Genomic DNA, 25,384 nt, shown 5'->3' on the forward strand with positions numbered 1-25,384 from the left:
ATAACACTAATTTTTCTTGGTATTGCAGGTCCTACATTCAGCTCTTTTCACATTTGATTTGATTGAAAGTGTTCTGGCTCGAGTAGAAGAACTCATTGAAATAAAAACAAAGTCTACCTCTGAGGAAAATATGGGATAAAGTGAAAGCTCCATCCCCTAAATAAAAACTAGAAATATACTATATTTTCCATTATGTTTATTTAATACCTTTATAAAAGCTTTTCTGTAAAACACACTGATAGAAAATAAATGTAGCTTTTCTCATTTATCCGTTTCAGCAATGACACATTATGGATCAGTAGTAGTGTTTGGTTTTAAAAAGATATCTACATGGTAAATAATGCCCATGTGTATTTTAAATACTACTATTGAAGATCCAATACAAATCAATAATTTTATATTATGACTTCATAAAATGTACTGGAATTGCCTTTATTCATTCATACAGTTGTAGTGAGTTTATAAAAATACTGATACACTTTGTGTTCCAGTTAGATGCTGTGTTACATTTTAGAACTCCTAGTATCAAACTGGCTATCACACCACTAAGAGCTAAGAGAGCTTAGAGAGAAATTTTGAGTTTGGACCAGCTGACTACTTCTCTTAATTTCCTTCTTTTTCCCTGCCTCAGGAGTCTTAGGGTGCAGAGTCCTATCAATCACCAGCTCTCCAGCAGTAGTTACAATGTGAAAGCATCTGTGAAGATTAATTTTAGAAATACTGGCTGGCTTGTATTATAAAAAAGTATATATGACTTTTCCTTTAACCTAAGGGGCTAATTAGAAAATGCTGTATATTTATTTGCAATTAAATATTTGTTCATCCAACTTAATTTGTATCATTAAGAAACTGCATCTGAGTTTTATAATATATGTACCAATTTTTTCTGAACTTTTTTTTTATATACCTCATTTTTTATTGCATTTTGCAGATACTGCATTTTCTTTTTTTTGGCTGCATTGGGTCTTCATTGCTGCGCATGGGCTTTCTCTAGTTGCAGGGAGTGGGGGCTGCTCTTCGTTGCGATGTGTGGGCTTCTCATTGTGGTGGCTTCTCTTGTTGCAGAGCACAGGGTCTGGGTGCACACAAGCTTCAGTAGTTGCAGCACGTGAGCTCAGCAGTTGTGGCACGTGAGCTCAGCAGTTGCGACACGTGGGCCCTAGAGCGCACAGGCTTCAGTATTTGTGGTGCGTGGGCTCAGTAGTTGTGGCGTATGGGCTCTAGGGCGTGCGGGCTTCAGTAGTTGTGGCATGCAGGCTCAGTAGTTATGGCGCACGGGGTTAGTTGCTCCGTGGCATGTGGGATCCTCCTGGACCAGGGATTGAACCCGCGTACCCTGCATTGGCAGACGGTTGCCCAACCACTGTGCCACCAGGGAAGTCTTTTTTCTGAACATTATTAAAGGAAGTAACAGAACTCCTGAAAATAAAATCATTTTTAATTGTATGTATTTTATTTTAATATTCTTCCAAAAGAACATTTGTAATTGATAATTTAATTTGGGTTAAATGTATCACTACTCAGTTTTATCTTTTGAAGTGTTTTCCAAACTGGACTTTGCTCAATGATGTAAGCTTTAGTTGTTATCATTCTGTAGCAGATGCTATCTATGTGTGGTTTGGAGGTGATCTGGAAGAAGATATAAACATGCAATATTATTTGAGAAATAAGGTATTTTTACAGGGTCACATCATAAAATACCTAACAGTATTTATTCAACAAGCATCAATCAGTATGGTGTATGGGTTATTAGAGTAATAGAAAAATACCTGATCTCTGTCTTTAAGAGATTTCAGATGTGCAAGCCAAAAAATAGAATACTATTAAGAATTGCTTCAATAGAGATCTGTTCCAAGTATAAGAGTAAGGAACACCTAACTCTGCCTGTGGGAGTTGGGAGCACACTTTACAGAGAAGAATAAGTATGAAAAGAAAGTGGATAACCAGTGAAGTTATAAAATAGTATGTATGCACTCTGACAGTTCATGACTACCAATATTTATACTTTAGAATTTGAAAGAAGATTTAAGTAACCAATAGGGCCAACACTGTATATATATGGCCAAATGCTCTTTTGGCCCTAAATGAGTGATCCTGGTAGTTGGTACTGGAAATAAATTGAGAAGACTTGAGAGGCTAAGTTCAGGCTTGGGAAAGAGTTGCATGTGTTGGAAATAGCAACTTCTCTGAGGGGAACAGAAGTAGAATATTTGTCAGTTCTACCGAAGAGGGTGTGCATTTTGAAGTCAAGAACCTTAAAGTGTATCAGTGTGTATGTATGTATGTCATTTTCCTCAGGTGACTTACCTTAGCTATGGTGCACATAAGATTAATAGCATTTATTGTGTTGTGTACTGGAAGTATCCGTAGGTTACTACCCAGGAATCTGGGAAAAAAAAATTCAAAAGTTAAATAGTTGATATGACTTACATCTGTTAAGTGGAAAGAAGAGACAAACCTCTTATTGTTTGTCATTTGTTTATTCATTCATGCCTGCCTTATTCCACAGAGGATTTGATATGGCTTTACAGCCAGAACTTAATTGACTAAGAAGTGTTCACTTCTGATTTAGTCTTGCTGGAGAATCCCATAAATCAGCATGCACTCTGAAATTGTCACCCTGATTCATAGACTAGCTATTTGGCCTGCATTTTATTAAATAGGACAGGTTAACATTATAAAGTTTACCTTTTGGAAAAACATAATTCGCTTGCCTAATATAATTCAGAATCGAAGTAAATAAAATAATTTCAGGAAAATAGGTCTGTAGTGCTGTTGTCCATACCTCTGCTGAATCCTGAACATCAGTTTCCATTCCTCAGGCCCATGCAGGGCAGCAGACAGAACCAAAAAACTATTTCGGTGAATGTTAATAAACTTCTCAATTTTGGCTAGAAATGTTTCTTCAGCAGACATAAAGCATTTTTTAGCATCCATCAATAAAAATGCAACTCCTAGGAAAGGTGAGTGTAATATAAAATGTCACTTCGTCATACTGATAAAATTTTTTCTTGTAAACTCAGTAAAATCAACAAAAATAACTATAAGTAAAACATAGCTGTAAGTGTCCAGGCCCTAAACCCATAACAAATGGAAATTACCATAATGAAAGTTTTACATGACAAAATAATTAGGTAGTTCTTTGAAGTGCTCTGTATATAAAAGATTAAATATTTAAGGGAAAAACCCTTTCTTGGTCAGTAACCTTTTTTTTTTTTTTTTTTTTACTCTAAGGCACTGTCCACAATGAAAGTAATGCCTAATTTTAGTTACATGTTAATTTTTCATGTTATGATTTTTAAAAGCTGGAAATCAACTAAAGAAAAGTTGTTTTAAGCAAGCCTTTAGTTATTTCTTGGAGAATCTTTTATATCAGAACATAAACTATAAATTAAAACAGTAAGCAGATATCTAGGATCTCTGAAACAGTATCAGGCCTATAAGAATGGTCCAGAAGGGAAACAATCTACTTAGCTCTTTAAAAGATGAGGGGAGGACACAATCTGAGGAAAGCTACTATGTGATTATACTAATTGAATCAACCTGAGCTAAAAATTTATATAATATCTCTGAACCTAAATTTCTTCATCTGTAAGGTTGGAATAATAGTTCTTTGATAGGTTTGTTGAAAGGATTAAATAAGAGAATGCATATAGGGCTCTCTATTCAACCGGGAAAGATGAATTTGAGGTTGGGCCATTTTTAGCCTGGAGGTCTATTTCTAGGAGCTTTTGAAAGTGCCTGTCTTCCAAAATCTCTGCTAGAGTACAGGTCTGTTTGTAACCATCCTAATAAAATCCTTCACCTCCATGTTTTTTTTTAATCACTTCTGTCATTTTCCAAGCACAAGTGGAGCTGCCTCCTTCCCATGTCCCTAGCTTTCTCATATCCTAATCTAATTCCTTCCTGTACTTTGCCCATGACTCACAGTTGTACAGTTTTATGATTTCAGAAACATTTGTCCCCATTTGTTTCCTTTAATTAGTATTTGTTTATATCAATATTATGTTCAGCAAACTCTTGTACAAAATCATGAAAAACATTCTTCTATATTGTTTTTGTATATGGATTTTGACCAATATCGTGATGTTGGCCTCTGTTAATATGGGTAATATTTTAAGTATTGACTGTTGCAGAGGGTGGCTTTGTTCTATTTTCAACTTCGTTCCAAAGCAAGTAGTTTGTACCATCCTCTACCAGACTCCACTGGTTCAGCTTTAGTTCAACAATTGTAATCTAAAAAGGAATATATTTTGTAATTGGCCATATGTACTGCTTTTGCAGCAGTAACAAAGTTTTATACATTTACCTCTCCCAAAAGGTAACACCTTAAGCTTATTACTTAGTTACTGAACTACCAAATTATTAGAATTTACACTTACTTATTTATTAAGAAACTTAAATCAAGGAAGTTAGCAAATATACTGTACCAGAAAGAGAAAATATAATTGATCCATTTTCCACTGAATCTGAATACCGAACCTTATGGCTTCGATTTTCTAGGGCGGTTGCAACTTCATAACTCTTAAAAAAATTTTCAGAAATACAAACTTAAGACATGTTTTAAAGAGTTTAATTAAAGCTAATCAAAAAATTAAAATAAGTTTAATAGCTTCTTTTATAACTATACCACTTACAGATTTGATCATCAACAGAGATACCAAATGTGCTCTCTATGGAGAAAAAAACTTTAAAAAAAGGTAAAAATATTTAGTTTTGAAACACACTGTGGTTTGGAAATGAGTTGTGTACTAGTTACGTTACTTAGGGAAGAAAATAAGGACAGTATTAAAGAATTAAACTATAAGAGCAAACACAAACTTCTCTTTGAAAACTTGAAGATGGATTCTGACATGCATTAATGTATAAATAGAAGGTGTATGGTGGTGTGTTTCTTAGATGGTTGACAGAACCATGAAGTGCCATACACAGTACCACAAGGAGACAACCAATTCTCCAATTCATGTTTACATTACAGTTACTTTTAGTATACTTTTCAAATGTTTTAAGCCTTAGGTGAGTTAGAAAACATGAAGACAGCAATAGGACTTTTGGTTTAAATACTAAGCGTTTCAAAATTCATCGAATTTCCTATTCTACCCACGTAATTAGATATTACCCAAAGCACTAAAATAGACGTGGTTTATACTATTTATGAATTGGTTAAAACTCAAGCTTGTTAGTCTCCAAGTAGATAAAAATCCCTTATATAAACTTTATATTTAGCTTCAGAACATGTATATTTTAAGCATACTTAAATATATCTAGAATATCAAGTATTCTAGATATAGAATACTTGATTCCCTTCCTTCCTAAAAAGAGTATTTTATGGTACTCAAACAGATCCTGACCTAGAGTTCAATAAAGACTCTTCGCATGAGTTTTCTTCTGCTGTTTTAAAATTACACATTGAGTCCAGTGATGGCAGATTAAGTAATTTAGGCCAACCCTCCTGCTGAAGGCAACTAGAAAAGCTGGAAAGTTTAAAAAATCTTGAATGCATCAGAGAGTTAGCAGGATAGTGAAAACTTACAGGACCAAGACCTATACAGAAATTCAAAGATAAGAGATCAGCACTTAGGTGATTTTTTTTCCTGAGGGCATCTGTCAGTTCAGGAAGAGAGACGAGAGGGTGAACAGAGCTTTTGACAAAAGTAGAACAGCTCTCACAGGGGCTGCCGCCTAGCTTCAAACCATTTCAATCCTTAAAATTGTATTAAAGTGATACTGTATTACTAGTGCTCCCAAGTACCTTGCAGAAGCACTCCCTAGAGGGACCCTTCTCAATTAGGTCTCCTCATTTCAACTACAGAACAAAGAAAATTATCTGAATGATTATTTTCTCAATTCTCACATAACTAGTATCCTCTAAATGAACAGGAGATAAGCTCCTTTATTACATACAATAGAAGCCTTAGGGCTTGGGTTGCCAGATTAGCAAATAAAAAAATAGAACATCCAGTTAAATTTGAATTTCATATAAACAACATAATTTTTTGATGTAAGTATGTCCTGTGCAATATTTGGGATGAACTTACACTAAATTCATTGTTTATCTGAAACTCAGATTTAACTGAGTGTCCTGTATTTTATCTGGCAACCCTGCTTAGGACATTAGAGGTTTAGTTCTCTCGCAGAATTAAGTTTTCTCTAGAGGAATGTAAAACTATTCTAGGCCTCAAATTATTTCCACAAACAATTTTTCAAATACAAATTCCAACACACAGTTAAAAATAATCAGACATTCAAAAACAAAATTACATGAAAGAGAACTATGAAAAACAACAGGTAATAGAAGCAGTCATAGGGGATACATATAGTAAAGATACCATGTATATACTTTAAAATAGCTGTTTACTATGTTCAAGGAGATGAAAGGCAAGGTTAAGAATTTTGGCAAAGAACCAGAAACTATATAAAAGGATGTAACAGATATGAGTCAGGAAAGTTTCATAAAATTTGAGGCAAATCTTTTTTTTTTTTGCGGTATGCGGGCCTCTCACTGTCGTGGCCTCTCCCGTTGCGGAGCACAGGCTCCGGACGCGCAGGCTCAGCGGCCATGGCTCACGGGACCAGCTGCTCCGTGGCATGTGGGATCTTCCTGGACCGGGGCACAAACCCGTGTCCCCTGCATCAGCAGGCAACTCTCAACCATTGCGCCACCAGGGAAGCCCGAGGCAAATCTTTTAAATGGAAAACAGTTTATTAAGCAGACAAGTGAAAGAAGAAGACAAATGTGAGAAGAACGTAGACAGAAAACATAGACAAAGGCATTCAGACCTGAAAGTATGATTCCTTTAAGTGTGTTAGTTGTGTATGAGTCAGTTAATTTGGAGACAGTGTTAGGAATAACTGATGGCAGATAATTAGGACCATGTATGCCACGCTGATGAATTTCAATTCTATCCTATCCAGGAGCCAACTAAGAGAAGTATAAAGAAAATAGAAGAAAATAGTAAAGTTAAAATTAGAAAGTACTGAATTACAAAAAACTAGGTAAGTTCAAGAGTTAAGTTTTCAACATAACAAGGAGCTAAGACTAGATTTTCCAAATTATGTTTCATTAAATATTAGTCCCATGAGATATTAAAAAATGTTCCTTATTCAAATAAGACTGGGAAACACTGAGGGAGACCTTCAAGATGGTGGAGGAGTGAGACATGGAGATCACCTTCCTCCCCACAAATACATCAGAAATATATCTACATGTGGAACAACTCCTACAGAACACCTACTGAACGCTGGCAGAAGACCTCAGACTTCCCAAAAGGCAAGAAACTCCCCATGTACCTGGGTGGGGCAAAAGAAAAAAGAAAAAGCAGAGACAAACGAATAAGGATGGGACCTGCACCACTGGGAGGGAGCTGTGAAGGAGGAAAAGTTTCCACACACTAGCAAGCCCCTTCGCGGGCAGAGACTGCGAGTGGCGGAGTGGGGAAGCTTCAGAGCCATGGAGAAAAGCGCAGCAACGGGGTGCAGAGGGCAAAGTGGAGAGATTCCCGCACAGAGAATCAGTGCTGACCAGAACTCACCAGCCCAAGAGGCTTGTCTGCTCACCCACCAGGGCGGGTGGGGCTGGGAGCCGAGGCTCAGGCTTCTGAGGTCAGATCCGAGGGAGAGGACTGGGGTTGGCTGCGTGAACACAGCCTGAAGGGTTCTAGTGCGCCATAGCTAGCCGGGAGGGAGTCCGGGAAAAAGTCTGGAGCTGCCTAAGAGGCAAGAGACCATTGTTTCGGGGTGCACGAGGAGAGGGGATTCAGAGCACCACCTAAACAAGCTCCAAAAATGGGCGTGAGCCGCGGCTATCAGCGCGGATACCAGAGACAGGCATGAGATGCTAAGGCTGCTGCTGCAGCCACCAAGAAGCCTGTGTGCAAGCACAGGTCACTAGCCACACCTCCCCTCCAGGGAGCCTGGCCACTGCCAGGCTGTGCAGCCCGCCACTGCCAGGGTCTTGTGATCCAGGGACAACTTCCCCTGGAGAACGAACGGCGCGCCTCAGGCTGGTGCAATGTTATGACGGCCTCTGCCGCTGCAGGCTCACCTTGCATTCCGTACCCCTCCCTCCCCCCAGCCTGAGTGAGCCAGAGCCCCCGAATCAGCTGCTCCTTTAACACCATCCTGTCTGAGCGAAGAACAGACGCCCAGGCGACCTACACACAGAGGCGGGGCCAAATCCAAAGCTGAACCCCAGGAGCCGTGTGAACAAAGAAGAGAAAGGGAATCTCTCAGCAGTCTCAGGAGCAGCGGATTAAAGCTCCACAATCAACTTGATGTACCCTGCATCTGTGGAGTACCTGACTAGACAACGAATCATCCCAAAATTGAGATGGTGGACTTCAGGGGCAATGATATATATATTTTTTCCTTTTTCTCTTTTTGTGAGTGTGTATGTGTATGCTTCTTTGTGTGATTTTGTCTGTATAGCTTTGCTTTTACCATTTGTCCTACGGTTCTCTCTGTCCATTTATGGGTTTTTTTTGGTTTTGTTTTTGGTTTTTTTTTTTAGCATAGCTTTTAGCACTTGTTATCATTGGTGGATTTGGTTTCTTGGTTTGGTTGCTTTCTTCTTTCTTTCTATTTTCTTTTCTTTTTACTATTATTTTTTAATTATTTAATTAATAATTTTTATTTTAATAACTTTATTATATTTTTCTTTCCTTCTTTTTTTCTCCCTTTTCTTCTGAGCCGTGTGGCTGACAGTCTTGGTGCTCCGGCTGGGTGTCAGGCCTGTGCCTGTGAGGTGTGAGAGCCAAGTAAAGGACACTGGTCCACCACAGACCTCTTGGCTCCACGTAATATCAAACGGCGAGAGCTCTCCCAGAAATCTCCCTCTAAACACTAAGACCCAGCTCCACTCAACGAGCAGGAAGCTACAGTGATGGACACCCTATGCCAGTCAACTAGCGAGACAGGAACACAACCCCACCCATTAGCAGAGAGACTGCCTAAAATTATAATAAGGTCACAGACACCCCAAAACACACCACCGGACGTGGTCCTGCTCACCAGAAAGACAAGATCCAGCCTCTTCCTCCAGAACACAGGCACTAGTCGCCTGCACCAGGAAGGCTACACAACCCACTGAACCAACCTTACCCACTGGGGGCAGACACCAAAAACAATGGGAACCACAAACCTGCAGCCTGTGAAAAGGAGACCCCAAACACAATAAGTTAAGCAAAATGAGAAGACAGAGAAACACACAGCAGACGAAGGAGCACAGTAAAAACCCACCAGACAAAAAAAATGAAGAGGAAATAGGCAGTCTACCTGACAAAGAATTCAGAGTAATGATAGTAAAGATGAGCCAAAATCTTGGAAATAGAATGGAGAAAATACATGAATGTTCAACAAGGACAAAGAAGAACTGAAGAGCAAACAAACTATGATAAACAGCACAATAAATGAAATTAAAAATTCTCTAGAAGGAAGCAATAGTAGAATAACTGAGGAAGAAGAAAGGATAAGTTTCCTGGAAGATAAAATAGTGGAAATAACTACTGCAGAGAAGAATAAAGAAAAAAGAATGAAAAGAATTGAGGACAGTCTCAGAGACTTCTTGGACATTAAACACAACAACATTCGAATTATAGGGGTCCCAGAAGAAGAAGAGAAAAAGAAAGGGACTGAGAAAATATTTCAAGAGATTATAGTTGAAAACTCCGCTAATATGGGAAAGGAAATAGTCAATCAAGTCCAGGAAGTACAGAGAGGATAAATCCAAGGAGAAACATGCCAAGGCACATATTAATCAACCTATCAAAAATTAAATACAAAGAAAACATATTAAAATCAGCAAGGGAAAAACAACAAATAATATGCAAGGGAAGCCCCACAAGGTTAACAGCTGAGCTTTCAGCAGAAACTCTGCAAGCCAGAAGGGAGTGGCAGGACATATTGAAAGTGATGAAAGGGAAAAACTTATAACCAAGATTACTCTACCCAGCAAGGATCTCATTCAGATTTGATGGAGAAATTAAAAACTTTACAGACAAGCAAAAGCTAAGAGAATTCAGCACCACCAAATCAGCTTTATAACAAATGCTAAAGGAACTTCTCTAGGCAGGAAACACAAGAGAAGGAAAAGACCTATAATAACAAACCCAAAACAATTAAGAAAATGGTAATAGGAACATACATATCGATAATTGCCTTAAATGTAAATGGATTAAATGCTCCAACCAAAAGACGTAGACTGGCTGAATGGATACAAAAACAAAACCCGTATACATACTGTCTACAAGAGACACACTTCAGACCTAGGGACACATACAGACTGAAAGTGAGGGGATGGAAAAAGACATTCCATGCAAATGGAAATCAAAAGAAAGCTGGAGTAGCAATTCTCATATCAGACAAAATAGACTTTAAAATAAAGACTATTACATGAGACAAAGAAGAATACTACATAATGATCAAGGGATCGATCCAAGAAGAAGATACAACAATTGTAAATATTTATGCACCCAACATAGGAGCACCTCAATACATAAGGCAAATGCTAACAGCCATAAAAGGGGAAATCGACAGTAACACAATCATTGTAGGGGACTTTAACACCCCACTTTCACCAATGGACAGATCATCCAAAACGAAAATAAATAAGGAAACACAAGCTTTAAAGGATACATTAAACAAGATGGACCTAATTGATATTTATAGGACATTCCATCCAAAAACAACAGAATACACTTTCTTCTCAAGTACTCATGGAACATTCTCCAGGATAGATCATATCTTGGGTCACAAATTAAGCCTTGGTAAATTTAAGAAAATTGAAAACATATCAAGTATCTTTTCTGACAACAATGCTATGAGACTAGATATCAATTACAGGAAAAAATCTCTAAAAAGTACAAATACATGGAGGCTAAACAATACACTGCTTAATAACCAAGAGATCACTGAAGAAATCAAAGATGAAATCAAAAAGTACCTAGAAACAAATGACAATGAAAACACGATGACCCAAAACCTATGGGATGCAGCAAAAGCAGTTCTAAGAGGGACGTTTATAGCAACACAATCCTACCTTATGAAACAAGAAACATCTCAAATAAACAACATAACCTTACACCTAAAGCAATTAGAGAACGAAGAACAAAAAAGCTCCCGAAGTTGGCAGAAGGAAAGCAATCATAAAGATCAGATCAGAAATAAATGAAAAAGAAATGAAGGAAACAATAGCAAAGATTAATAAAACTAAAAACTGGTTCTTGGAGAAGATAAACAAAATTGATAAACCATTAGCCAGACTCATCAAGAAAAAAAAGGAGAAGACTCAAACAGACTCAAATAGAATTAGAAATAAAAAAAGAGAAGTAACAACTGACAGTGCAGAAATACAAAGATCATGAGAGATTACTACAAGCAACTATATGCCAATAAAATGGACAACTTGGAAGAAATAGACAAATTCGTAGAAAAGCAGAACTTCTGAGACTGAACCAGGAAGAAAGAGAAAATATAAACAGACGAATCACAAGCACTGAAATTGAGACTTGATTAAAAATCTTCCAGCAAAGAAAAGCCCAGGACCTGATGGATTCTCAGGCAAATTCTATCAAACATTTAGAGAAGAGCTAACACCTATGCTTCTCAAACTCTTCCAAACTATAGCAGAGGGAGGAACACTCCCAAACTCATTCTACGAGGCCACCCGCACTCTGATACCAAAACCAGATGATGTCACAAAGAAAGGAAACTACAGGCCAACATCACTGATGAACATAGACGCAAAATCCTCAATAAAATACTAGGAAACAGAATCCAACAGCACATTAAAAGGACCATACACCATGATCAAGTGGGGTTTATCCCAGGAATGCAAGGATTCTTCAATATACACAAATCAATCAATGTGATACACCATATTAACAAATTGAAGGATAAAAACCATAGGATCATCTCAATAGATGCAGAAAAAGCCTTTGACAAAATTCAACACCCATTTATGATAAAAACCCTCCAGAAAATAGGCATAGAGGGAACTTACTGCAACAGAATAGAGGCCATATATGACAAACCCACAGCCAATATCGTTTTCAATGGTGAAAACCTGAAACCATTTCCACCAAGATCAGGAACAAGACAAGGATGTCCACTCTCACCACTATTATTCAACATAGTTTTGGAAGTTTTAGCCAGAGCAATCTTGAGAAAGAAAAATGGAGCTGGAGGAATCAGGCTCCCTGACTTCAGACTATACTACAAAGCTACAGTATTCAAGACAGTATGGTACTGGCACAAAAACAGAAATATAGATCAATGGAACAGGATAGCCCAGAGATAAACCCACACACCTATGGTCACCTTATCTTTGATAAAGGAGGCAAGAATATACAATGGAAAAAAGACAGCCTCTTCAATAAGTCGTGCTGAGAAAACTGGACAACTACATGTAAAAGAATGAAATTAGAACACTCCCTAGCACCATACACAAAAATAAATTCAAAATGGATTAAAAACCTAAATGTAAGGCCAGAAACTATAAAACTCTTAGAGGAAAACATAGGCAGAACACTCTATGACATAAATCACAGTAAGATCCTTTTTGACCCACCTCCTAGAGAAACTGAAATAAAACAAAAATAAACAAATGGGACCTAATGAAACTTAAAAGCTTTTGCACAGGGCTTCCCTGGTGGCGCAGTGGTTGAGAGTCCGCCTGCCGATGCAGGGGACACGGGTTTGTGTCCCGGTCCAGGACGATCCCACATGCTGCGGAGCAGCTGGGCCCATGAGCCATGGCCACTGAGCCTGCGCATCCGGAGCCTGTGTTCCTCAACGGGAGAGGCCACAACAGTGAGAGGCCCGTGTACCGCAAAAAAAAAAAAAAAAAAAAAAAAAGCTTTTGCACAGGAAAGGAAACCATAAACAAGACGAAAAGACAACCCTCAGAATGGGAGAAAATATTTGCAAACGAAGCAACTGACAAAGGATTAATCTCCAAAATATACAAACAGCTTATGCAGCTCAATATCCAAAAAACAAAAAAAAAATCCAAAAATGGGCAGAAAACCTAAATAGACATTTCTCCAGAGAAGATATACAGATTGCCAACAGCACATGAATGCATGCTCAACGTCACTAATCATTAGACAAATGCACATCAAAACTACAATGAGGTATCTATCCCCTCATACCAGTCAGAACGGCCATCATCAAAAGATCTACAAACAATAAATGCTGGAGAGGGTGTGGAGAAAAGGGAACCCTCTTGCACTGTTGGTGGGAATGTAAATTGATGCAGCCACTATGGAGAACAGTATGGAGGTTCCTTAAAAAACTAAAAATAGAGCTACCATATAACCCAGCAATCCCACTACTGGGCATATACCCTGAAAAAACCACAATTCAAAAAGAGTCATGTACCACAATGTTCACTGCAGCTCTATTTACAATCGCCAGGACATGGAAGCAACCTAAATGTCCATCGACAGATGAATGGATAAAGAAGATGTGGCACATGTATGCAATGGAATATTATTCAGCCATAAAAAGAAACGAAAGTGAGTTATTTGTAGTGAGGTGGATGGACCTAGAGTCTGTCATACAGAGTGAGGTAAGTCAGAAAGAGAAAAACAAATACTGTATGCTAACATATATGTATGGAATCTAAAATATATATATATATTCTGAAGAACCTAGGGGCAGGACAGGAATAAAGACGTAGACGTAGAGAATGGATTTGAGGACATGGGGAAGGGGAAGCTGAGATGAAGTGAAGGAGTGGCACTGACATATATACACTACCAAATGTCAAATAGATAGCTAGTGGGAAGCAGCCGCATAGCACAGGGAGATCAGCTCGGTGATTTGTGACCACCTAGAGGGGTGGGATAGGGACAGTGGGAGGGAGAGGCAAGAGGGAAGGGATATGGGGATATATGTATAGCTGATTCACTTTGTTATATAGCAGCAACTAACACAACAATGTAAAGCAATTATACTCCAATGAAGATATTAAAAAAAAAGTTAAAACAAAACAAAACAAACAAAAGAAAAAACAACAGAATCCAGTGAATATATTTTCAGTACACTGAGAGAAAATATCTGTAAATCTAGTGGAAAATATCTTTCAACTTGGAGCAACTTGAACTCTTATACATTGCTGATGGGAATATAAAACCATAATCCCTGCATTTAGTTTTAGTATAGCTATATAGTTAAATGGATTCAGTGTTCATTTGTAGTGAACTTTGAAAAACAGTTTGTAATCTCTTATAAACATACACTCATCATACGACCCAGCAGTTCCATTATTAGGTATTTATAAGAGAAATTCAAACACGTCTTAACAGAGACATACATGAATGTTCAGAGCAGCTTAATTCATAATAGCCAAAAATTGGAAACAAACCAAATATCTATTAGTGAATAGATACACTGGCATACACTCATACAACACACTACTACCCAGCAAAGAAAAGATAACAAATTATTGTTATATGTAACAACATGGATGAATCTCAAAAGCATTATGCTTAATGCAAGAAGCCAGACACAAGAGTACAAACTGTATCATTCCATTTATATGAAGTTCTACAACAGGCAAAACTAGTTATAGTGATAAATCAGACCAATGGTTGCTTGAGGTGGGGAACTGGAAAAGGACTGACTACAAAAGGGCATGAAGGAACTTTCTGGAGTGACGAAAATGTTCTATATATTTTGATTGGGGTGATGGTTACACAGGTATACACATTTGTCAAAATTCATTAAGCTGTACATTTAAAATGTGTGTATTTTATTGTATGTAAGTTGTCCCTGAATTAAAGTGATTTTAAAACATCTTGCAAGATCAAGGGGAAGACAAAAATATAGTTGATCCTTGTACAACACAGGTTTGAAATGTGTGGATCCACTTCTATGTGGATTTTTTTCTATAAATACAGGTACTATACAATCTGAGGTTGGTTGAATCCTTGCATGCAGAACTGCTGATACAGTGGGCCAAATGTAAAGTTAAACGTTTGAAGTTTTGAGGGAGGGAGTGAGGGAGTCACTGCCTATAACCCCACGTTGTTCAAGGGTCAACTGTATTTGGATACTAACAAAAACTGAGAGGATCCTCATTTAGATAATTTCTAAATTATATTCTTCAGATAAAAAATAAAATGATCCAAAATGGAAGGTCTGAGCCAAAAGAAGAAAAGAAGAGCAAAGAAAGTAACAAAGACATGAGTAAATCTAAACAAATGCTAACTTTAGAAAATAATAGCACTTTGTTGAGTTAAAAAATTGATAGAATTAAACCGTATATGATAACAAAATATAATACAGAAAAGGGTGATTGGAATTAGTGTTCTAAGATTTGTTTGTCATTTAAGAGGAAGATAAAAATAATTATTTACTTTGGATTTTGTGGGGCTAAGTATACATGTTAAATTTTCTAGGGTAACTATTAAAAAACATAAATAGAGCTGTTTAAAGCCAGCTAAGAAAAAAACTATTCAAAGCTAGTTGAGAAAAAATTACCTCAAAGCTAGTTAAGAAACTAGCTAGTTTCAAAGCTAGTTAAGAAAAAAATGAGAAAAAATTACCAATCAATACAAAAGGAGGCAAAAAAGAAGAGAAAAAAGAAACAGAGAAAAGGTGGGACTTCCCTGGTGGTCCAGTGGTTAAGAATCCACCTTCCAATGCAGGCGACACAGGTTCGATCCCTGGTTGGGGAACTAAGATCCCACATGCCACAGGGCAACTAAACCTGTGTGCTCTAGAGCCTTGCACACCACAACTACTGAGCCTGCACACTCTGGAGCCCACACGCCACAACTAGAAATAAGCCCGCGTGCCACAATGAAGAGCCTGCGCACCACAATGAAAGATCCTGCATGCTGCAACGAAGATCCCACATGCCCGCAACTAAGACTCAACACAACCAAATAAATAAAAAAATAAATAAATAATAAGAAAAGAAAAGGTGAGACAAAAAGGAAAGAAAAAAGAAAAGAAAGCACAAAACAAGCACATTAGCATGGGTTGCTGTCTCCCTCTCTCAAAATCAGTCTGGAAAAGCTAAAGAAACAAGAGAGAAATATGGATTCCAGAAACCTAACAAAAAGAAGCATGAAAAATTCCAATGAACCTTGAGGCTGTCTTAAATGGGTATTTGGTATGGTGCTAGATGGCTAAAGCCAACAGAGCAAAGTGCAGCTTGAGGCAGCAGTGAATGGATAGGGTGAATAAAACAGATCGTATTCAGAGTCTTATTCTAGCCTCTCTCTTTACCATAGAATAATCATTTCTTGCCCCTTCATTCTAGACATTAGGTGGTGTCCATAAGATAAACATCAGGGCAATGGAGAAATCCTGTTGGCTGAGGAGTTAAAAACAGTTGTGGACTGACCAACTGCCCTCAGGCATTCAACTCCCATTCCCTCCCCATCCAAACTGTAGGGAGACAGCCTCCTCCCAAGGCCACTAAGTCTAGACAGATCAGTTTCTGTTGTTTACCTTTCAAAAAACCTTAAGTAATATATATGTGCATATGCATTGTTTCTGTAATCACTTAACATCTCTATTAGAATAGGCTTAGTGAGAAAAAAAAAAAAGGAACTTAGAAAATTTCCAACCTTCAAATATTTAGAGAAGTAGGAAAATGGATGCAGGGACATTCATAATTTGTCTTTAAAACACATTTTAGATTATGTACTTGCCGATTCACACAACTTTGCATAATCAAGCTAAAGATATTTAAAAATATTGTTCTATTGCTTTTAATTTTAAATTCAAGATCAATGGCCCAAATGCCTCTTTTACCTTAAGCGATGAGCTAATAATAATGGTGGTTGTCCATTTAATTTTTTCTTTTCCATCACTTTCAGCCATCTCTCTGTATCAAACCAGCTTCTAGTGGTGCCAACAATCTGAGAAAAATAAGAACAAAAAGAACACATAGAAATGTTTGCTTGATGAATGAGTAAATTACAGAAAGAAATAAAATTAGGGTAATGGAGACATTCTAAAGAATATTTGAAAGTCAAAATTTGACACTAATGGGACTTCCCTGGTGGTCCAGTGGTTAAGAGTCTGCACTCGCAATGCAGGGGGCCTGGGTTCCATCCCTGGTCTGGGAACTAGATCCTGCATGCCGCAACTAAGAGTCTGCATGCCGCAACTAAGGAGCCTGCATGCGGCAATGAAGATTCCGCATGTGGCAACGAAGATCCCATGTGCCACAACTAAGATCTGGTGCAGCCAAATAAATAAATAAATATATATTTTTTTAAATTGGGACTTCCCTTGTGTCACAGTGGTTCAGAATCCGCCTGTCAATGCTGGGGACATGGGTTTGATCCCTGGTCTGGGAAGATCCCACATACCACGGAGCAACTAAGCCTGTGCACCACAACTACTGAGCCTGCGCTCTAGAGCCCATGCACCACAACTACTGAAGCCTGCATGCCCTAGAGCCCGCACGCTGCAACTACTGAGCCCATGCACCACAACTACTGACGCCCGTGCGCCTAAAGCCCGTGCTCCACAACAAGAGAAGCCACTGCAATGAGAAGCCTGCGCACTCTAACAGAGTAGCCCCCACTTGCTGCAACTAGAGGAAGCCTGCACACAGTAACAAAGACCCAACACAGCCAAAAAAAAAAAAAAATTAACACTGAAAAAATATCTGTCTTGTTATACATTAAGCTCATTCAATATTATGCTTCCTATTAAGAATTATTAAAAGCAATGGTTCCCATTTCAGAGCATTAACTTAAAGAAGGAAGACCCAGCATTTCCATGAAGTCTTCTCTAATGATATTTCAATTTTTGATCTTCTTCCAAACTAGTCCACAGTAGACAGTTTATAAACATTTTGTTATTTGATTTAATTGGCATCCACAAACCAGGCTTTTCCTTCCAGCAGAGGCAGTTTGTGGCAACAAGAGGAGAGAGAGGAAACTGAAGTGATTCAAACTTGATAATAAAATTAAAGGCTGCTCAGAGTAGAGACATAACTATCACAAAACAAAAGGTCAGTTAGAAATGGAATGAGAATGTGTATACACACATATTTAAATATATATATCTTATGAGGAATGCTCAAAGGAAAACACAAGAAATTTCACACTGAACTTCAGTTTGGGCTGGATTTTGAGCAACAAATGTGAAAAGGAAAAGAAAGTATTTATATAATTTTACACTTTAGGAAATTCAGGCTGAGAGAGGATGGTGGCAAAGGTCATATACACCTACAGAGTGAAAATGAATGGGTTCACTTTGGGCAGAATGGACATGTTAACAGTATTAAGTTTTCCAATCCATGGACACAAGATGTCTTTCCATTTATTTGTGTCTTCTTTCATCCAAGTTTTGTAGTTTTCAGTGTACAAGTCTTTCACCTCCTTAGGTAAATGTATTCCTAAGTATTTTATTCTTTTTGGTGCTCTTGTAAATGGGATTATTTTCCTAATTTCCTTTTCATATAGTTTGCTGTTCCTATATAGAAATGCAACTGATTTTTATATGTTGATTTTGTATCCTGCAACTTTGTTGAATTGATATATTTGTTCTAACAGTTTTTTTATAGGATCATGTCATCTGCAAACAGGGACAGTTTTACCTCTTTCTTTCCAGTTTGGATGCCTTTTATTTCTTTTTCTTGCCTAACTGATCTGGCCAGGACTTTTGGTACTATGCTGAATAGAAACAGTGAAAGTGGGCACATCTGCCTTGTTCCTGATCTTAGAGGAAAATTTTTCACTTTTTCACATTTGAGTATGATATTAGCTGTGGGCTTGTCATATATGGCCTTTATTATATCGGGTAATTTTCTTTTATGAGTGAATAAGCTCTAGAGATCTGCTGTACAACATTGTACCTATAGTCAACAATAATATATACTTAAAATTTATTAAAAGGGTAGATCTATACTATATTTCTTTCCACAATAAAAGAAAAAGAAAAAAAGTGAATGAGTCCCATGTTAGATCTATTCCTTTTTCCTCTTCCTTTTTCATTAATACCATGTTTATTACCTCTTGCCTGAGCTACTATATTTACCTCCTAACTGGTCTTGCCTCCTTTCAAATCTATTCTACAAACTCTTCCCAAATAATTTTCCTAAAACTTAATTTATAACTAGATTACTCTTCTTTTTTTTAAAATTTATTTATTTTTGGCTGCATTGGGTCTTCGTTGCTGCGCGTGGGCTTTCCCTAGTTGCAGCGAGCAGGAGCTACTCTTCGCTGTGGTGTGCGGGCTTCTCATTGCGGTGGCTTCTCTTGTTGCAGAGCACGGGCTCTAGGCATGTGGGCTTCAGTAGTTGTGGCACACGGGCTTAGTTGCTCCACTGCATGTGGGATCTTCCTGGACCAGGGCTCAAACCCATGTTGCCTGCATTGGCAGGCAGATTCTTAACCACTGTACCACCAGGGAAGCCCATAGATTATTGTTCTGTTCAGAAAACTTTAATGGCTCCCTAAGGCTTAAGAAATCAAATCCAAATTCTTTAGCCTAGTATTCAAGCTCCTCTCCCCAAAGACTGATGCCACGTTTCCTTTCCAGAATTACTTTCCACTAACATGGGCAGCTTCACTGACATGCAATCTGTGGAGTCACACAAGGCTCCACACTTAAAAGGATCCTGTACTTGTCTTATTGCTACTATCCCCTATTGCTGTCTTGAAAATGTTAATTTTTAAACAAGAGATCTTATGTTTTCATTTCACACTGGCCCTGCAAATTATATAGTCAGTCCTGCCCATTATACCAAAGAAACCCTATACTTTCTCACCTCACTACCATGCCATACTATTTTCTTCCATCTGAAACAACCACCCTGATCTCTGCCTGCCAAAATTCTACTTACCTTTTAAATACTCACTTTATTTACATCACACTCAAAATGATAAATTACATGCAAATTAAGACCACAAGGAGATATCATTTTGTACGCATGACAGCCTTCTTAATTAGGGTTCTGGGATATGAAGCTCTAATGCCCTAAGACAGGGGTCAGCAAGCTTTCTTGTAAAAGGCTGGAGAGTAAATATTTTAGACTTTGTGGGCCATACAGTCTCTGTTGCAGTGACTCAACTCTGCAATTGTAGTGTGAAAGCAGCTACAGATAATAAGTAAACAAATGAACATGGCTGTATTTCTTAAAACTTTATTTATGGACACTAAGATATAAATTTAATATAATGTTCATGTGTCACAAGTATTATTTTTCTTTGATTTTTTTCCAGTCACTTGAACTAGAACTATTCTTGGCTCCAAGTGTGGAGGGCCAGATTTGGCTCATGGGCCGTAGTGTGCCAAGCCCTCCCTAAGACATCCATGATATGACTTTACTTTTCTTCTGTACATCTAGAATGGTACTAGTCACCTACCAACTTTGGTAGAATTGAGAAAATAATCACTCAAACCATGTTCTACACGTTTAATTCTCTCATAGAACTCCTGTTGAGAATAGCTGCATTAGAATGACAAAACTTAGAATTAAAAAAAAAAAAAACTAAGGATAAGGATATGAAGCAACAAGAACTCTTATACATGGGTAGAGTGCAAATTGATATAACCATTTTGGAAGATGATTAGGCATCATTGGGGTAGATAATCTGTGAGGGGCCTTTAGTGTCTGCATGTTTTTGCTGGGTATGTAAATATAAGCCCCTGATTACTCTTTATCCGGGCCATTTTTCACTTGCAATAAACATTGAGGAATGAGGCAAGCAGGCTTGTTACTACTAATTAACAAGTGTTCTTCCCTTCAGTGTTTCTCTCTGTTAACATAACCAATTGAATGTATATTCACCTAGGTTTAGTTATGTTATTCCCACACCCCTGCGGAATTTGGGGGCCAGAGGAACGAACAAGAACCTGAAACTTTGGTTACTGCTTCTGCCACAAAATTTTAAAAATCTTTTGTTTCTGATCCAGGCATCTTTTATCTTCTGCCAGCATTAATAAAACGGTAATAGGTTAGCTTGTTAGGTTGCAAGTAGAGTAAAAAGACCTTTCACAGTTCTTGACAGGCATTATCTATTAAAGTTGAAAATACACATAAATTATAACCCAGCAATTCCAATCCTAAATATATACTCAAAAGAAATGCATGCAATGTGTACTAGGAGACTTGTATAAGAATGTTCATAGAAGCATTTTTTTTTACTTTATTCCTCATACTTTTGTTTAAATTTTTTTAAAATAAATTTATTTATTTAATTTATTTATTTTTGGCTTCGTTGGGTCTTTGTTGCTGCGCATGGGCTTTCTCTAGTTGCAGCGAGCAGGGCCTACTCCTCGTTGTGGTGCACGGGCTTCACATTGCAGTGTAATGCAATGTGCAGTGGAATGTGAAGTAGAATATCAAGTTTTCTGTAAATCTAAAACTGTTCTAAAAAATAAAGTTTATTTAAAAAAAAATCTTACCTCTCCTTCAAGGCCCATTAGAAATTCTGCCTCCTGCAAGAAACTATCTCTGTCTCCCTCAAACTAAATGAGACCTCTCCTTCCTCAGAATCCACCTTACAACACCTGTTAAGCACTTCTCATATTTTGCCCCATAAAATTATTTATAAACGTAGTTCATTTCCCCTAGATCATAATCTCCTTAATGTCAACCAAATTTATAATCTCCATGTTACTTAATACAAAATTAGTTTAAAGCAAAATTTAGAAACCAACTAATCCAAGTGAAAGTAACGTTCAGTGATGGTGAGCTAATATTTCCTAAGGCAATTTTATTCTCCTTTTGAACAATTCTAATAATTAGAAAGTTCTCCCTGCTGGGTTGAAACCAGCTGCTCTATAATTTCCTCATTCATTGCATGAATGAATGAATGACAAGTTAACAGCTCTATGAGAGCAGAGACACCTGTTTTATCCAATACTGTACCTCCAACACCTGGCACAAAGTAGATACTCAAACTTTGTTTATGAATGAGTAAATGGCTGTCTGGGGGAAGGACTGAAATTTTTATTTCCTCCCATACAACTTAATTTACTGTCTAGCTAATAACAATCCACCTGATAATACATCCACAAAACATACAAGCAAACCTCATTTTATTTTGCTTCCCTTTATTGTGATTTGCAGATACTGTGGGTTTTGTTTGTTTGTTTTGATTTTTTTTGACAAATTGAAGGTTTGTGGCAACCCTGCCTTGTCAGACTATGATTAGCTTTTTTCTTTTTTATAAATATATTTTATTTATTTATTTTTGGCTGCCTTGGGTCTTCGTTACTACGCACGGGCTTTTGCTAGCTGCGGTGAGTGGGGACTACTCCTCGTTGTGGTGCATGGTCTTCTCATTGCGGTGGTTTATCTTGTTGTGGATCACGGGCTCTAGGCTCACGGGCTTCAGTAGTTGTGGCATGCGGGCTCAGTAGTTGTGGCACACAGGCTTAGTTGCTCCGCGGCATGTGGGAATTTTCCCGGACCAGGGCTCGAACCCGTGTCCCCTGCATTGGCAGGAGGATTCTTAACCACTGCGCCACCAGGGAAGCCCAGACTATGATTACCTTTTGAAAAACTACTTTAAAATGAAAGTACATACATTATTTTTTTAGATACAAAATGCTACTGCACACTTAACAGACTACAGTATAGTATGAAATAACTTTAATATGCACCAGGAAACAAAAAAACTTCATGTAACTCGCTTTATTGCTAAGGCCTGGAACCAAACCCTGCAATATCTCCAAGGCATACCTGTACAGTCATTTAAATCCTCACACCCCTCTATACAGGTTTAATAAACAATTTTAACTAATTTAACTAAACTTAGAAGGTTAACTAATTTTATGCACTAATAAGTGAGAAAGGAATTGGGGTCGCAGACCCCCAGAAGCGTACTATTAACGACTGAGAACGCGTCAGATAAACAGGGCTGAGGCAGCAAGGTTCCCTCAATCTCTCTGGGGAAACGCTCTTAGACTAGCAACCAAGCCCCACTCATCGCTGATTGTGAGCCACTCACCACACCTCCAGGTGGCCCGTTCCCTCATCTGCAAATCAGGCTGGACCCAATGGCCTCTTAACGCCTTTGCCAGGTCCAAGGCCCTAATATTCTGGGCTTCCGTCATTACGGTTTTGTCTTTCCCAAGTTTTCAAATTTAAATAAATTTAACATTGCACAACAACCTCCTGTACATCGCTAACCCGTTCAGTCTCCTCCGTCATCAAGTGGGAGTCTGGCCTACAGTGGTTTTCATGGCCTCTTCGATTCTTTTTTTTTTTTTGCGGTACGTGGGCCTCTCACTGTTGCGGCCTCTCCCGTTGCGGAGCACAGGCTCCGGACGCGCAGGCTCAGCGGACATGGCTCACGGGCCCAGCTGCTCCGCGGCACGTGGGTTCCTCCTGGACCGGGTCATGAACCCTTGTACCCTGCATCGGCAGGCGGACTCTCAACCACTGCGCCACCAGGGAAGCCCCTCTTCGATTCTTTTTAGGACTTTCTCCCGCTCTCGGGAGTGGGAGGAGGGGAGAGGTTACGAACACCGCCCGAAGTCAAATATAAATCCGAGGGGTGGAAGACAGAGCTTCGGAAAAGGAGGCACTTCTACAATCCTACATGAAAAACCCAAGAAAACCCCTTTCCACACGATTCCCAAAGGAAGAAAAGGCTGGGGAGGATCCTTTCTCACCCGCCAAAGCCCTGAGGTAAAGATCTGATCTCGGCACGTGTGAGGAAAAACCACACTGGAAAAGAACCAAGAAAGAAAAATGCGAAGAACCACGTTCTCGGCAGCCTCATCCCCAAGGCTGCAAACACACCTGATCAGCACGGCGTCCAGAACAGCTTCGCTGCTCCCACACTTCCAGAGCCTTTCGCGAGAAGCTCCGCGGGCGGAGCCGGAAGCCCAGGCGTGTTCTCTGCGCTCGGCTGCCTCGGCCCCGTCTGCTCGCAGGGCTTCTGCGCAGCCGCAGACCCCGTGAACCACGGCCCGGCGTGCCCCGCTCTTTAGAGCGTAAAATTTGCTCCAACCGGTAAGAGATTAAGAAAAAGCCGAGGGATTTTTCATGTTAGTTTGAGTTGCCTGCAGTTGATTTTTCACACTTTTCTTAAATTCAGGCTCAATTCTTGTAGTACCACTGTGAACGTAAAATCAAGGTGACCTCTGGTTTATCCAAATTATGGTAAAAATACATTTTCATTAATGGCCGTAAATGTAACTTATAGAGGCCTTTGTATTTCCTCTTGGGACTCCATTTTTTTCAGACCTAACTGAAGCTCAGCAAGTTATTAGGCACTGGTGTAAAAATTCAAAAGTAAAGAAAAAGAAAAGCCACCATTTACCTAGAGCCTAATGGCTAGAATGCAAAACTATTTGTGTCTTACTTTATAAAATATGGGGGAGAGTGCTCCAGGAAAAAGTCCTTTGGTGCACACTTGTAATGTGGATTAATTATTCCGAGGTAGCCCTTTTGTAAGTGTGGAGTTTCCTATAACAGATATTATAATTTGGTGCCCTCTTTTGCTGCCTCTGGACAGTTTGTTAAGTCATGGCAAAACTTATTACAAGAGTCAGGACCTGGCTGGAGCCACACCTTCTGGGTTTGAGAGCTCAAGGAATTGAGTCAGCAGCTGGTGTGGGCCGGAGGACTCTCCTTGGAAGGTCCTCATGTTTCAGAGCAGGCTAATAGCAAAGGGGTAGGGGAGACATCCAAGATTAAGCATCGGAGGGTCTCCGTGGGCTGAGTGCAGGACAGCAGTTCCCTCTCCAACTGTGATACTACAAGGAGACTTGGCTGGGTTGAGAGCAGAGACTCCAGTTGTGGTAGGGAACCTGGCAAGTGCAAAGAAGTGTCCATTCTGGGGAGGGTACTGAAGTTCTGGGCAACTCACCAGAGTAGGGAGGGAAAGGAAAACTAATCTTATTGAGAACCTACTCTGTACCAGGTACTATACCAGCTGCTTTACATACATGATTCTATTAATATTCTCCATAGATGCTGTAAAATTTATGTTATTCTAATTTTAAAAATGAGAAAACTGGAGCTCATAGAGATTAAGTTATTGGGCATGATGATATAGCTAGTGAGAAAAGGGCTGGGCTTCAAACCTAAGTTGTCTAGGCCACATCCCTACCTCTACAGCTTTTTCTTAAAAGCCAGTTAGGCTTTTTAAAATTTCCACCATGCCGCAGAAATTGCTCTTGTCAAGGTCCTTGCTAAATTCAGCAGTTTCAATACTAATTTTACTTGGTCAATCAGTATCATTTGTTGCAGTTGATCACTTCCTCCTCTTGGAAACACGTTCTCCTTTGGCTTTCCCACACCATGCTCTCATGGTTTTCCTCTAACCTCACAGGCTACTTTGCAACATCCGTTATTGTTTTTCCCTCAATACCCAACCTCTCGGAAGCACTCCAAGTGCAATCCTTGGACCTCTTTTCTTATCTGGCTATATGGTTGACCCTTGAACTGCAT

The 25,384-nt window shown here is 38.8% G+C and overlaps 2 protein-coding genes across 4 annotated transcripts in view; one reads left to right on the forward strand and one right to left on the reverse strand.

The window, feature by feature from the left end:
• The window catches only part of GLMN (glomulin, FKBP associated protein), a 42,645-nt gene extending 41,813 nt beyond the window's left edge, over positions 1-832 (forward strand). For all 3 annotated transcript variants that reach the window (XR_004528294.2, XM_019919883.3, XM_073811132.1), the window contains one exon: positions 29-832. Coding sequence is in view for 2 of the 3 variants with exons in the window: in XM_019919883.3 (XP_019775442.1) it covers positions 29-139 (111 nt within the window). In the remaining variant the exon portion in view is untranslated. The remainder of the gene's footprint in view (positions 1-28) is intronic.
• Positions 833-1,494: 662 nt separating this feature from the next.
• On the reverse strand, positions 1,495-25,384 carry C1H1orf146 (chromosome 1 C1orf146 homolog). The gene is made up of 6 exons (XM_073801798.1): positions 25,310-25,384; positions 23,599-23,913; positions 4,431-4,524; positions 2,786-2,954; positions 2,308-2,386; positions 1,495-1,629 (listed from the first exon to the last, which is right to left on the reverse strand). The coding sequence occupies exons 1-6, from the start codon at positions 25,382-25,384 to the stop codon at positions 1,495-1,497; spliced, it is 867 nt and encodes a 288-aa protein (XP_073657899.1).

The sequence above is a fragment of the Tursiops truncatus genome, chromosome 1, assembly GCF_011762595.2.
Source record: "Tursiops truncatus isolate mTurTru1 chromosome 1, mTurTru1.mat.Y, whole genome shotgun sequence".
Lineage (NCBI taxonomy): Eukaryota > Metazoa > Chordata > Mammalia > Artiodactyla > Delphinidae > Tursiops > Tursiops truncatus.